At 46.9% G+C, this 15,888-nt stretch overlaps 1 protein-coding gene across 4 annotated transcripts in view; it reads right to left on the reverse strand.

Annotated features, from left to right (window-relative positions):
• Positions 1–15,888, reverse strand: part of LOC118367629 (triple functional domain protein-like) — a 146,554-nt gene that overhangs the window by 76,772 nt on the left and 53,894 nt on the right. For all 4 annotated transcript variants that reach the window (XM_052494470.1, XM_052494471.1, XM_052494472.1 and 1 more), the window contains 3 exons: positions 8,357–8,905; positions 7,387–7,509; positions 805–996 (listed from right to left, as the gene is read on the reverse strand). In XM_052494470.1, coding sequence (XP_052350430.1) covers positions 805–996; positions 7,387–7,509; positions 8,357–8,905 — 864 coding nt within the window. The remainder of the gene's footprint in view (positions 1–804; positions 997–7,386; positions 7,510–8,356; positions 8,906–15,888) is intronic.

The raw sequence follows: 15,888 nt of genomic DNA on the forward strand, positions 1-15,888 counted from the left end.
GAGCTGGCCAGGGAGAGGAGGAGAGGAAAGTAGAACAGAAAGTAGAGGCACTTCAGGAGAATACTGATACAAAACAAGTGATTATTCTAGTAATGGAGGGATCAAGAGAGCGGAGATAAAAGACAAAAGGCATCATCTCATTTCATTTTTTCAGTGCATCTCTCTCTCTTTGTGTTTCTCCTCAATCATCCCCCTTTTGTCTCCAGACTGACAGAGAGGTTTCAGTTTACCACAGCTTCACTAGAACCATGGTAAACAAACACAGACACACACAGCACTGAAACTTAGCTTCACATGCCAACCGCAAACAACCAAACAGTAGAGATGACACCTCCACTTGAATCCGTTTGTTGGAAAACATATGACAACAACTAAGTCCATATATAACATGGGCCTCTACCAAAGCAGGGTAAGATTCAATCCATGGAGTAGCTTCAAATCCTTGGGGATAGTAGGGTACACAAACCTGTAGTCTATAACAATACCGCCCACCCTGCTACTCTGGACATCTGGTTTCAACCTGACCTCATGCACTACAATAGAGGTGAAGAGAGAAGAAGGCAGAGAGGTTACGGAGAGAGGGAGGAGGAGAAAGACAGACAGACAGGAAGAAAGAAAAGACAGAGAGAGGAGGGGGAGTAAAACGAGGCAGAGAGAGGAAAATAACAAGAGTGTGGGTCTCTGTAGGAGCACAGCGCTGGAACAGGTAGTAGAGTGGTTTGGTCCGTTTCTGTTCAATCTGGAAAATCACAATGTGTGTGTGCGAGTGTTGTTGTTGTGTGTGTGTGTGTGCTTCCTCCTCACCTGGTCCACCTTCAGGTGGAAGGCAGCAGACATCTCCAGTAGGGTGGAGCGTTCGTCCAGGGCAGCAGCGAAGGCCTTCCACTCCTGCTCCAACTGACCTGAGATCTGCTGGATCTGCTGCGACGCGTAGTGACCAGACTCCAACAGCCGGTTCCCCACAGACATGATGCGGTTGATATTTACATAGACATTCTGGAAGGAGAGTGGAGGAGACATATTAGATATTCTGTAAGAGTGGAGAAGACATGACAAGGTTAATAGTTACATAGATATTCTGTAAGGAGAGGGAGGGGACATGACAGACATTCTGTGAGGAGAGGGGAGTAAAGTGTTACCAATAGTTACATAGACAGAGATAGAGCGGGAAGGAGACTGAGAGGGAGGGAGACAGACAAACAGGGTAACAGACAGACAGAAAGGGAGGGCGACAGGGAGGGATTCACAGACAGGCAGGAAGGGAGGAGGGAGGGAGGGAGACTTAGAGGGGCGGAGACGGACAAGCATAAAGACAGACAGAGACAGGGAGAGAAGGAGACAGAAACACAGACCGGCAGACCTAAATGGAGGGAGACAGACATAGATCAGCACAGGGTGGGCCATGGCTACAGACCTGGCCACATGAGGGCCTACATCAATAGTAAGGGCTTGGGAGTCTGGTGAGAAGTTAACACAGAACACACACAACACAACCTACTGTACACTCACACACGCACACGCACACACGCACACGCACACACACACACACACACACACACACACACACACACACACACACACACACACACACACACACACACAACCAAGTCCAAATTAAAAACAAACACCCAGAGACACTATTACTCACAGAGAAGAGAGCAGAACCCCTCCAGTCCAAAGGAAAACACCAGCTAGCCCTGGCCTCTACTCTCTTACGTTACAGTGAACAGAGGGGAGGTAAACTGTCAACTGGAAACAGACAATAAGGGGACCACTATCATAGTGCTATGTGCCTGTATTGTGAAACCAAACAAAGCTGCATCCTGTTGAGGAAAAACATAGAATGGCCAAAAATGTTTCCAGAAGTGAGAATATCAGTGAAGTCATAATAAAAGAATAAGAAAACCCCCAATTGAGATTCATGGTAAATTACATTACAACATTTAAAAATGGTCACCCAACTGCTGAACCAACAAACGCAGCCAATCAAAAGATTAAGGAGGTGACGGTGAGTGTGCAGCAGGCAGCTGATGTTCGTTATCCTGTGAAGCGTAGCGAGCCGAGCCGAGCGGAGTGGAGGGGCTACACCCGTGGGAGAGGAGGAAGTCCCTCTAGTCTGACCACATGTCCACATGCTTCCACTCAGCCAGCCCCAGCCAGCCCCGACGGACGCCCACAGCACTGTGTGTGGCTGGGTGGGGACAGAGAAGGGGACGGAAGGTGCGGAAAAGGGAGGGCATAGCAGGAGATCCACCCAGACAGAAAGAGGTTCAGTCACGGGTCATGAGTTTCTCCCTCTCCTTTATCACCCATATCACAGGGCTTAAGGCCACTCCGCTCACTGCCTGCCTGCTGCTCAAAACATAACACTTTGGATGGGTTTGATTGTAGTAGTACAACTTCCAGTCCAAAGAAAAGTGAATAGTGGGATCAAGTGTATGGTACAGTCACACACAGGCTGTGCTGAACTAAAACAGTGGTCATTACTTACCAGTCCTATTGGCTCTAGTACAGCTCAACAATGGCCAAGCTTCCCTTGTTTGAGAAGCCTTTTTAGTAGGCTTCCTCTTTCATGTGGTCAGAGCTACAACGTTATCTCAACGGTTTAATGAGGTGTTTATGGGAGACGGGCTCTTGCTGCCAGCTGTAGACACACACACACACAGTTGATGAGCTCTCGCTGCCTGCTGTAGAGATCTACGGCATGCTGGGTAATTAGCATCTGTCGGTTAGGGATCGATACCCTCCCTGACACTGTCAGTGTCATTCTACTACTCGCACACTAAAACCAAAACAACACCAAAACAACACCATGTCCCTTTAAAAGCTGTTGTGACAAGATAAGACATAGATCAGCAAACACAAATTAATTATTCAATTTTACATGCAGGACTGTTAGCATTCAATTACCCCTTTTATCTAAATGAGAGGCTGTAATGAATCACGCAAAACCGCAGTGTGCTCTGAAAAAGAGGTAGGTGAATCCTCATTATACTAATCCATAGCAGGGGAACATCAATGGACCAATGTTCAACATCTCTGTCTGTCTGCAAACACTTTTTAAACTGATGAGAGTTGAGAACACCACACGCGGACAAACAGACAGACATACGGACAGACAGAACGGACACACACAGGGCTGGGCTAGATAAATACATCTGCCCTCCTGAAAAACGACAAACGCCTCTGACTCCGACGACATCTGTGAAGCATTCAAATGTAAGGCTAAATAACAGTCTCTCTCCACTACATGGCTTCGTTCCTGGATGTAAATGACAAGCAGCATGGTATCTTAGCCAGGGGAGCTAGACAGAGGGCAGGCCTAATGTAAAACGACAGACAGCATGGTATCTTAGCCAGGGGAGCTAGGCAGAGGGCAGGCCTAATGTAAAACGACAGACAGCATGGTATCTTAGCCAGGGGAGCTAGACAGAGGGCAGGCCTAATGTAAAACGACAGACAGCATGGTATCTTAGCCAGGGGAGCTAGGCAGAGGGCAGGCCTAATGTAAAACGACAGACAGCATGGTATCTTAGCCAGGGGAGCTAGGCAGAGGGCAGGCCTAATGTAAAACGACAGACAGCATGGTATCTTAGCCAGGGGAGCTAGGCAGAGGGCAGGCCTAATGTAAAACGACAGACAGCATGGTATCTTAGCCAGGGGAGCTAGGCAGAGGGCAGGCCTAATGTAAAACGACAGACAGCATGGTATCTTAGCCAGGGGAGCTAGGCAGAGGGCAGGCCTAATGTAAAACGACAGACAGCATGGTATCTTAGCCAGGGGAGCTAGGCAGAGGGCAGGCCTAATGTAAAACGACAGACAGCATGGTATCTTAGCCAGGGGAGCTAGGCAGAGGGCAGGCCTAATGTAAAACGACAGACAGCATGATATCTTAGCCAGGGGAGCTAGGCAGAGGGCAGGCCTAATGTAAAACGACAGACAGCATGGTATCTTAGCCAGGGGAGCTAGGCAGAGGGCAGGCCTAATGTAAAACGACAGACAGCATGGTATCTTAGCCAGGGGAGCTAGACAGAGGGCAGGCCTAATGTAAAACGACAGACAGCATGGTATCTTAGCCAGGGAGCTAGGCAGAGGGCAGGCCTAATGTAAAACGACAGACAGCATGGTATCTTAGCCAGGGGAGCTAGACAGAGGGCAGGCCTAATGTAAAATGACAGACAGCATGGTATCTTAGCCAGGGGAGCTAGGCAGAGGGCAGGCCTAATGTAAAACGACAGACAGCATGGTATCTTAGCCAGGGAGCTAGGCAGAGGGCAGGCCTAATGTAAAACGACAGACAGCATGGTATCTTAGCCAGGGGAGCTAGGCAGAGGGCAGGCCTAATGTAAAACGACAGACAGCATGGTATCTTAGCCAGGGGAGCTAGGCAGAGGGCAGGCCTAATGTAAAACGACAGACAGCATGGTATCTTAGCCAGGGGAGCTAGACAGAGGGCAGGCCTAATGTAAAACTCCTGGAGGACCCGGGTTAAAGGGAAAGTAAACACTGGGCCAGGCCTCTGCATAGTATCCATTGACTGATCACATTACATACACCACCAAGGCTTACCCACATAGCAGCATACCACAGAACTCAAGCATCACACATACTGAGCACTTAGAGCAGGAAGGGTCCAGTCCACAGAGGAAAATACTGGCACTTATACTGCTGTCACAAAGCCCATTTTTTGCATGGCAAAGATATGAAGTGTGGCAGCTTTCCATCTCCACATCCCAGACTTGGGGAATTCAAAACAAATGCAATCAAGAGTTATTTGTCTATGCCAAAGGGACTGGTCCGACACGTGAACATGATAATGATAGTGTTTCCATTTTTTACCAGTTGTAAACGAACAGACAACATTACAGATAGGAGATAGGATCAGGATGGAACAGGAACAACTAATCAATGAGACTGACACAGTAATGGAGGACTTGGCATATGCCAATAACCCAAGTCTGAGTCCCAAATGGCACCCTATTCCCTATGTAGTGCACTACTTTTGACCTGGGTCCATATGGCTCTAGTCAAAAGTGGTGCACTATGTAGGGAATAGGGTGTCATTTGGGGGACACACCTAGGCTCATAGACTCTGAGAGGGTGAGAAGGGAGAATGTCTTGAACAGGAAGCGCCTGGGGTTACTGGCTAGCGTTCTCCAAAATAAGGAACATGACAGAAAGTCTATTTTTATTTAATATTTACCTTGTTCTAATATTCACACAGAGAGGAGACACTAGGAGACTAGGCCACAATGACATCACATGTCCATTCTAGCATTACCATTTCCATTATGTGTTTCAGGCTTCCAATGTGCCGCTATCGGATGGCCATCTGCTTTTCTATTGAACTGGTTTTGAATTTCTGTCAATAGTCAAGGGCACGTTCCTCCCCAAAGTGGAACCATTGAGTGTAATATTACAACAACACCATAGGGGGCAGATTACCATCACATCTCCATACCTGTCATTTGCATATTACAAATGACATAATCATAGATGATCATCATCAGCCCCAGCCCCAGCCCCAGCCACTGTGATAATCTTCCCTTTCAAACACACACACATATTTTACCCTCACAGTATCATCATCAGCAACTAGCTCTACCTCCCAAATATGATCCAGGCAGTCACATAGTCTTTCTAGTCAACAGGAAGCATGGCATCCTGGGGAAAAGGAGGCGTCAGTTCCAGAGTCCCCCTGCCTATTGTTGACACTGCACACTGATGGCTAAGTCATGCACAATAATGCCTGTGTGACTGTGACCAGGGCTGGGTCTGGTGATCCCCCTGCCTCAATGGGGCCTGTCTGTCTGTTTGCTTCTCAAAACAAGCTAGGCTGGCTCAGCACAAAATAACTCGATAAACCTCTAGAAGCAAGATCATACTAAATGATAAGAGGATAACATTTAATTGTATAGAGAAGTGGTTCCCAAACTGTTGGGCGAGGAGTCAGCAGAAAAACTAAATACAAAATACAAATACGAACTCAGTCCGGATTTAAAATTACACTTGAAAGTTGTAATAGTAGAATGCAAAAGGTGCCATTTGGAAATTGGGTAGTGCATCATCAGCTCCTCTTGTCAGTCATTGCAGAAATGTCCAGATCAACTAGCCCATGACAACGTTTTTAGAATTTCGTTTTTTTCAACCCATAGATATTGTTGTAATTTTTTTGTCACTCAAATATCACATGAATACATATTAGACATGGCAAAATGTATAGAATTGCCGGGAACCCCTGGTATAGAGGAATATGTCCAAGGAAACAATGTCATACAGTGTAAGTGTACTTAGTGTAAGTGTACTTAGTGTAAGTGTACTTTACAGTATTAGACCACCATACAATCTAGAGATAGGTTCCCCAACGGGCACCTTGAGGGCTGAATTCATTGCTAAACATAAAAAACTGTAAAAACACCAGGAAACTTGTTCCAAGTGACTGTAATTTAGGAAATCTGTTCCCAAGAGTTTCCACGCATAATAGAGAGATGTAATCATATACAAATGTTAGCAAGGTTTGACATTTTTATGTTTTAGTCAAAAATGATATCTGTTTGGGCTTCTTGCAGTCAATTTGTAGTCTAGAAATGATTTGTATTTATGTTCAGGCCCCAAGAACATCTGCTCAAGAAAATCTAGAGGATCCCAAAAATACAGTAAAACAAAAATTTAGGTCTTCAATTCATGCCCTCATTTTTCCCTGGTTGGTCCCATGAGCAACAGAGAGTAGATGGGGTCTGGAACTAGGGCCCTGTACTGACTACTGACAGCCAGGGCAAGGCACAGGAGAGGGCAAGGACGAGTGGAGAGAGAGAGGGAGAGAGGGCAGAGAGACCAAGTGATTTATCATCTTCCCCTACAGAACACAGCTAGGGCCTTTAACCCTGCAGGCAGCCGGGGAGGGTCAAGACAGTTAGCAGACACACAGACAGACAGACAGACAGACAGACACACAGACAGACAGACAGACAGACAGACAGACAGACAGACAGACAGACAGACAGACAGACAGACAGACAGACAGACAGACAGACAGAGACAGACAGACAGACAGACAGACAGACAGACAGACAGACAGACAGACAGACAGACAGACAGACAGACACCCAGGCAGGAGATGGACGGCTTGTCTCAACCTCACACTCTGCATGTGGTAGGTACTGGGAGGACTGTTAAGTTTAACCCATCATTATGTGGCCCTTTTAAGAGGGGGGGGAGGGGGGTGACTATAATTAAGCTATAGATTTATAGTTGACTATAAATACACTATAGATGACTATCAATAAGCTTCAACGTATTTTAACACAAAGCTGAGGGGTACAGTAGTTTATGGTCATTGGGTTACACCACTGATTCAATCAATAATGTAGAAGAGTACATTCTTACCATACAGTTCATGGCAAAGTGGTTGTGCTGAGTCTGCAGCTCCCCGGCATGCTGGTGGTTCCCTCCTATCTCTGTGTAGCTGGTCAGGAACAGGCCCTTGTTGTGCATGATCCAGTCAAACATCTGTGGACGGTGCGACACACACACAGCCATGGGCACACAAACACGCACACAGGCAGGCACAAGCACACAGAAGAAGGTCTCTATTAGCAGGTACTGTATCTTACAGCTCTGGAGGGGTGAGAGAGAGACAGAGAGAGGGGGAGGGGCTAAAGGCTGATGACATGGATGTTTGGACTCTCAGGAAGGCAGATGGAATGACTCCACTCCACTGTATTGAACTGTGCATCAGCCTGACCCTAGTGTCATGTTGTCATACTGCCTAGACTCGTGATGTTGCCACTGGGAACGCCACACAGCTGGTCGAGGTTGGTATCACCCTGGAGGGACCTTTAGCCAGCATGACAAGAAACCTCAGCGTGACAGCTACCATTTCAACTTGACCTCTGAGACATGCTTCAATAAGCGGGGACAATAATGACATGCCTGGGGAGGAAGAGGAGGAGGAAGAGGAGGTGGTGGTGGGGAGATTAAAGCTTTGCTCTGACTAACGGACAAACATGTCTGTTTCCACAGCAGGGAGGCGTCACATCACCATCTGGCTGATAGCTGCATGACATCCATATAACTGTAGCTGGATCTATGCACACTGACAGGCTATGGGCCATTACAGTATACTGCAAACAAGCATCATTACTCCTGCAGATACAGTACCTATCCCATTCTGTTTGCTATGAAGTAATATTCTCAGTGCAAATCCAGACTTCACTGGTGAGCTTGGGATGCTTTCTTTCTAGTTATGAATGCAAGGATGAGAGATATGGAGTAAAATGGGATTCCTTTGAATAGAAACAAGCCTTGTTCTATGAACACAAAAGTGAAAGTAGTGTGTAGTTAGTACATAACATACCTTCTCTGCATCCTGCTCAAACAGCCGCAGCTGGAAGCACTGGTCCAGTTTCAGCTTGCGCATGTGCCACAGCTGCTGCAGGTGCTGGCGTGTGCCATGCAACTTGTCGAGCAGAGCACTCACTTTGGGCACCAAGTTGTGGGCATCTGGGTGGCCTGTGAGCCCATCGTTAGCATCCGTTCCCCCGCCGCCGCGGTTAGTGTAGCCTCCAGGGGTGACACTACCTTGCTGAAGTCTCTGGAGCAGCCTGCGTCCCTGGGTGTCCAACTCCTCCACCGAGGCCTTGGTGGCCCTCTTCTTGAGCGAGGCGTGTTCCTCCATAAGGCGCCGTGCCCCCTCCAGGTCGCGTGGAAGGTCGCGCTGCGCCAGGGTCTCCTGCAGCTCCTCCAGCCGTGCCAAAGCCCGGGCGGCATCGCCGTCGAAGTCCTCGAAGGCCACGCGCACATCGATCCACTCGTCGTGGTCGTACTCCAGGCTGCCCTCGAAGTCTGACGTCAGCTGGGAGGGGTCCACCACCTTGGTCAGGCCCTCGAGAGACACCATGACCGTCTGCAGGAAGAGGGAGGATTCAGACACTAATATAAACAGCAGTCTGTGAGGAAGAGGGAGGGTTCAGACACTAATTTAAACAGCAGTCTGTGAGGAAGAGGGGGGGGATTCAGACACTAATATAAACAGCAGTCTGTGAGGAAGAAGGAGGGTTCAGACACTAATATAAACAGCAGTCTGTGAAGAAAAGGGAGGGTTCAGACACTAATATAAACAGCAGTCTGTGAAGAAAAGGGAGGGTTCAGACACTAATATAAACAGCAGTCTGTGAGGAAGAGGGAGGGTTCAGACACTAATATAAACAGCAGTCTGTGAGGAAAAGGGGGGGAGGATTCAGACACTAATATAAACAGCAGTCTGTGAGGAAGAGGGGGGGGGGGATTCAGACACTAATATAAACAGCAGTCTGTGAGGAAAAGGGGGGAGGATTCAGACACTAATATAAACAGCAGTCTGTGAAGAAGAGGGAGGGTTCAGACACTAATATAAACAGCAGTCTGTGAGGAAGAGGGAGGGTTCAGACACTAATTTAAACAGCAGTCTGTGAGGAAGAGGGAGGGAGGGTTCAGACACTAATATAAACAGCAGTCTGTGAGGAAGAGGGAGGGTTCAGACACGAATATAAACAGCAGTCTGTGAGGAAGAGGGAGGGTTCAGACACTAATTTAAACAGCAGTCTGTGAGGAAAAGGGGGAGGATTCAGACACGAATATAAACAGCAGTCTGTGAAGAAAAGGGGGGGGATTCAGACACTAATATAAACAGCAGTCTGTGAGGAAGAGGGAGGGTTCAGACACGAATATAAACAGCAGTCTGTGAGGAAGAGGGGGAGGGTTCAGACACTAATTTAAACAGCAGTCTGTGAGGAAGAGGGGGGGAGGGTTCAGACACTAATATAAACAGCAGTCTGTGAGGAAGAGGGGGGGAGGGTTCAGACACTAATATAAACAGCAGTCTGTGAGGAAGAGGGAGGGTTCAGACACTAATTTAAACAGCAGTCTGTAAGGAAGAGGGAGGGTTCAGCCACTAATATAAACAGCAGTCTGCGAGGAAGAGGGAGGGTTCAGAGACTAATATAAACAGCAGTCTGTGAGGAAGAGGGAGGGTTCAGACACTAATATAAACAGCAGTCTGTTAGGAAGAGGGAGGGTTCAGACACTAATATAAACAGCAGTCTGTGAGGAAGAGGGGGGGAGGATTCAGACACTAATATAAACAGCAGTCTGTGAGGAAGAGGGAGGGTTCAGACACTAATATAAACAGCAGTCTGTGAGGAGGAGGGAGGGTTCAGACACTAATATAAACAGCAGTCTGTGAGGAAGAGGGTGGGTTCAGACACTAATTTAAACAGCAGTCTGTGAGGAAGGAGGAGGGTTCAGACACTAATATAAACAGCAGTCTGTGAGGAAGAGGGAGGGTTCAGACACTAATATAAACAGCAGTCTGTGAGGAAGGAGGAGGGTTCAGACACTAATATAAACAGCAGTCTGTGAGGAAGAGGGAGGGTTCAGACACTAATTTAAACAGCAGTCTGCGAGGAAGAGGGAGGGTTCAGACACTAATATAAACAGCAGTCTGTGAGGAAGAGGGAGGGTTCAGACACTAATGTAAACAGCAGTCTGTGAGGAAGAGGGAGGGTTCAGACACTAATATAAACAGCAGTCTGTAAGGAAGAGGGAGGGTTCAGACACTAATATAAACAGCAGTCTGTGAGGAAGAGGGAGGGTTCAGACATTAATGTAAACAGCAGTCTGTGAGGAAGAGGGAGGGTTCAGACACTAATATAAACAGCAGTCTGTGAGGAAGAGGGAGGGTTCAGACAATAATTTAAACAGCAGTCTGTGAGGAAAAGGGGGGGAGGATTCAGACACGAATATAAACAGCAGTCTGTGAAGAAAAGGGGGGGGAGGATTCAGACACTAATATAAACAGCAGTCTGTGAGGAAGAGGGAGGGTTCAGACACTAATATAAACAGCAGTCTGTGAAGAAGAGGGAGGGTTCAGACACTAATATAAACAGCAGTCCGTGAGGAAGAGGGAGGGTTCAGACACTAATATAAACAGCAGTCTGTGAGGAAGAAGGAGGGTTCAGACACGAATATAAACAGCAGTCTGTGAGGAAGAGGGAGGGTTCAGACACTAATATAAACAGCAGTCTGTGAGGAAGAGGGAGGGTTCAGACACTAATATAAACAGCAGTCTGTGAGGAAGAGGGAGGGTTCAGACACTAATATAAACAGCAGTCTGTGAGGAAGAGGGAGGGTTCAGACACTAATTTAAACAGCAGTCTGCGAGGAAGAGGGAGGGTTCAGACACTAATATAAACAGCAGTCTGTGAGGAAGAGGGAGGGTTCAGACACTAATGTAAACAGCAGTCTGTGAGGAAGAGGGAGGGTTCAGACACTAATATAAACAGCAGTCTGTGAGGAAGAGGGAGGGTTCAGACACTAATTTAAACAGCAGTCTGTGAGGAAGAGGGAGGGTTCAGACACTAATTTAAACAGCAGTCTGTGAGGAAGAGGGAGGGTTCAGACACTAATATAAACAGCAGTCTGTGAAGGAAAGGGGGGGAGGATTCAGACACTAATATAAACAGCAGTCTGTGAGGAAGAGGGAGGGTTCAGACACTAATTTAAACAGCAGTCTGTGAGGAAGAGGGAGGGTTCAGACACTAATATAAACAGCAGTCTGTGAGGAAGAGGGAGGGTTCAGACACTAATATAAACAGCAGTCTGTGAGGAAGAGGGAGGGTTCAGACACTAATATAAACAGCAGTCTGTGAGGAGGAGGGAGGGTTCAGACACTAATATAAACAGCAGTCTGTGAGGAAGAGGGTGGGTTCAGACACTAATATAAACAGCAGTCTGTGAGGAAGAGGGAGGGTTCAGACACTAATATAAACAGCAGTCTGTGAGGAAGAGGGAGGGTTCAGACACTAATTTAAACAGCAGTCTGTGAGGAAGGAGGAGGGTTCAGACACAAATATAAACAGCAGTCTGTGAGGAAGAGGGAGGGTTCAGACACTAATATAAACAGCAGTCTGTGAGGAAGAGGGAGGGTTCAGACACTAATATAAACAGCAGTCTGTGAGGAAGAGGGAGGGTTCAGACACTAATATAAACAGCAGTCTGTGAGGAAGAGGGAGGGTTCAGACACTAATATAAACAGCAGTCTGTGAGGAAGAGGGAGGGTTCAGACACTAATATAAACAGCAGTCTGTGAGGAAGAGGGAGGGTTCAGACACTAATATAAACAGCAGTCTGTGAGGAAGAGGGAGGGTTCAGACACTAATTTAAACAGCAGTCTGTGAGGAAGGAGGAGGGTTCAGACACTAATATAAACAGCAGTCTGTGAGGAAGAGGGAGGGTTCAGACACTAATATAAACAGCAGTCTGTGAGGAAGAGGGAGGGTTCAGACACTAATTTAAACAGCAGTCTGTGAGGAAGAGGGAGGGTTCAGACACTAATTTAAACAGCAGTCTGCGAGGAAGAGGGAGGGTTCAGACACTAATATAAACAGCAGTCTGTGAGGAAGAGGGAGGGTTCAGGCACTAATATAAACAGCAGTCTGTGAGGAAAAGGGGGGAGGATTCAGACACTAATATAAACAGCAGTCTGTGAGGAAGAGGGAGGGTTCAGACACTAATATAAACAGCAGTCTGTGAGGAAGAGGGAGGGTTCAGACACTAATTTAAACAGCAGTCTGTGAGGAAGAGGGGGAGGGTTCAGACACTAATATAAACAGCAGTCTGTGAGGAAGAGGGAGGGTTCAGACACTAATATAAACAGCAGTCTGCGAGGAAGAGGGAGGGTTCAGACACTAATGTAAACAGCAGTCTGTGAGGAAGAGGGAGGGTTCAGACACTAATATAAACAGCAGTCTGTGAGGAAGAGGGAGGGTTCAGACACTAATTTAAACAGCAGTCTGTGAGGAAGAGGGAGGGTTCAGACACTAATATAAACAGCAGTCTGTGAGGAAAAGGGGGGGGAGGATTCAGACACTAATAAAAACAGCAGTCTGTGAAGAAAAGGGGGGGGGATTCAGACACTAATATAAACAGCAGTCTGTGAGGAAGAGGGAGGGTTCAGACACTAATTTAAACAGCAGTCTGTGAGGAAGAGGGAGGGTTCAGACACTAATATAAACAGCAGTCTGTGAGGAAGAGGGAGGGTTCAGACACTAATATAAACAGCAGTCTGTGAGGAAGAGGGAGGGTTCAGACACTAATATAAACAGCAGTCTGTGAGGAGGAGGGAGGGTTCAGACACTAATATAAACAGCAGTCTGTGAGGAAGAGGGTGGGTTCAGACACTAATATAAACAGCAGTCTGTGAGGAAGAGGGAGGGTTCAGACACTAATATAAACAGCAGTCTGTAAGGAAGAGGGAGGGTTCAGACACCAATATAAACAGCAGTCTGTGAGGAAGAGGGGGGGGGGGGGTTCAGACACAAATATAAACAGCAGTCTGTGAGGAAGAGGGAGGGTTCAGACACTAATATAAACAGCAGTCTGTGAGGAAGAGGGAGGGTTCAGACACTAATATAAACAGCAGTCTGTGAGGAAGAAGGAGGGTTCAGACACTAATATAAACAGCAGTCTGTGAGGAAGAGGGAGGGTTCAGACACTAATATAAACAGCAGTCTGTGAGGAAGAGGGAGGGTTCAGACACTAATATAAACAGCAGTCTGTGAGGAAGAGGGAGGGTTTAGACACTAATATAAACAGCAGTCTGTGAGGAAGAGGGAGGGTTCAGACACTAATTTAAACAGCAGTCTGCGAGGAAGAGGGAGGGTTCAGACACTAATATAAACAGCAGTCTGTGAGGAAGAGGGAGGGTTCAGACACTAATGTAAACAGCAGTCTGTGAGGAAGAGGGAGGGTTCAGACACTAATTTAAACAGCAGTCTGTGAGGAAGAGGGAGGGTTCAGACACTAATTTAAACAGCAGTCTGTGAGGAAGAGGGAGGGTTCAGACACTAATTTAAACAGCAGTCTGTGAGGAAGAGGGAGGGTTCAGACACTAATATAAACAGCAGTCTGTGAGGAAAAGGAGGGGAGGATTCAGACACTAATATAAACAGCAGTCTGTGAAGAAAAGGGGGGGAGGATTCAGACACTAATATAAACAGCAGTCTGTGAGGAAGAGGGAGGGTTCAGACACTAATTTAAACAGCAGTCTGTGAGGAAGAGGGGGGGTTCAGACACTAATATAAACAGCAGTCTGTGAGGAAGAGGGAGGGTTCAGACACTAATATAAACAGCAGTCTGTGAGGAAGAGGGAGGGTTCAGACACTAATATAAACAGCAGTCTGTAAGGAAGAGGGAGGGTTCAGACACTAATATAAACAGCAGTCCGTGAGGAAGAGGGAGGGTTCAGACACTAATGTAAACAGCAGTCTGTGAGGAAGAGGGAGGGTTCAGACACTAATATAAACAGCAGTCTGTGAGGAAGAGGGAGGTTCAGACACTAATTTAAACAGCAGTCTGTGAGGAAAAGGGGGGTTCAGACACTAATATAAACAGCAGTCTGTGAGGAAAAGGGGGGAGGATTCAGACACTAATATAAACAGCAGTCTGTGAGGAAGAGGGGGGAGGATTCAGACACTAATATAAACAGCAGTCTGTGAGGAAGAGGGAGGATTCAGACACTAATATAAACAGCAGTCTGTGAGGAAGTGGGAGGGTTCAGAAACTAATATAAACAGCAGTCTGTGAGGAAGAGGGAGGGTTCAGACACTAATATAAACAGCAGTCTGTGAGGAAGAGGGAGGGTTCAGACACTAATATAAACAGCAGTCTGTGAAGAAGAGGGAGGGTTCATACACTAATGTAAACAGCAGTCTGTGAGGAAGAGGGAGGGTTCAGACACTAATATAAACAGCAGTCTGTGAGGAAGAGGGAGGGTTCAGACACTAATTTAAACAGCAGTCTGTGAGGAAGGGGGAGGGTTCAGACACTAATATAAACAGCAGTCTGTGAGGAAAAGGAGGGGAGGATTCAGACACTAATATAAACAGCAGTCTGTGAAGAAAAGGGGGGGAGGATTCAGACACTAATATAAACAGCAGTCTGTGAGGAAGAGGGAGGGTTCAGACACTAATTTAAACAGCAGTCTGTGAGGAAGAGGGGGGGTTCAGACACTAATATAAACAGCAGTCTGTGAGGAAGAGGGGGGTTCAGACACTAATATAAACAGCAGTCTGTGAGGAAGAGGGAGGGTTCAGACACTAATATAAACAGCAGTCTGTAAGGAAGAGGGAGGGTTCAGACACTAATATAAACAGCAGTCTGTGAGGAAGAGGAGGGTTCAGACACTAATGTAAACAGCAGTCTGTGAGGAAGAGGGAGGGTTCAGACACTAATATAAACAGCAGTCTGTGGGGAAGAGGGAGGGTTCAGACACTAATTTAAACAGCAGTCTGTGAGGAAAAGGGGGAGGGGGATTCAGACACTAATATAAACAGCAGTCTGTGAGGAAAAGGGGGAGGATTCAGACACTAATATAAACAGCAGTCTGTGAGGAAGAGGGGGAGGATTCAGACACTAATATAAACAGCAGTCTGTGAGGAAAAGGGAGGATTCAGACACTAATATAAACAGCAGTCTGTGAGGAAGAGGGAGGGTTCAGACACTAATATAAACAGCAGTCTGTGAGGAAGAGGGAGGGTTCAGACACTAATATAAACAGCAGTCTGTGAGGAAGAGGGAGGGTTCAGACACTAATATAAACAGCAGTCTGTGAAGAAGAGGGAGGGTTCATACACTAATGTAAACAGCAGTCTGTGAGGAAGAGGGAGGGTTCAGACACTAATATAAACAGCAGTCTGTGAGGAAGAGGGAGGGTTCAGACAATAATTTAAACAGCAGTCTGTGAGGAAGAGGGGGAGGGTTCAGACACTAATATAAACAGCAGTCTGTGAGGAAAGGGGGAGGATTCAGACACTAATATAAACAGCAGTCTGTGAAGAAAAGGGGGGGAGG

The sequence above is a fragment of the Oncorhynchus keta genome, chromosome 34 (genome assembly GCF_023373465.1).
Source record: "Oncorhynchus keta strain PuntledgeMale-10-30-2019 chromosome 34, Oket_V2, whole genome shotgun sequence".
NCBI classification, from domain to species: Eukaryota; Metazoa; Chordata; class Actinopteri; order Salmoniformes; family Salmonidae; genus Oncorhynchus; species Oncorhynchus keta.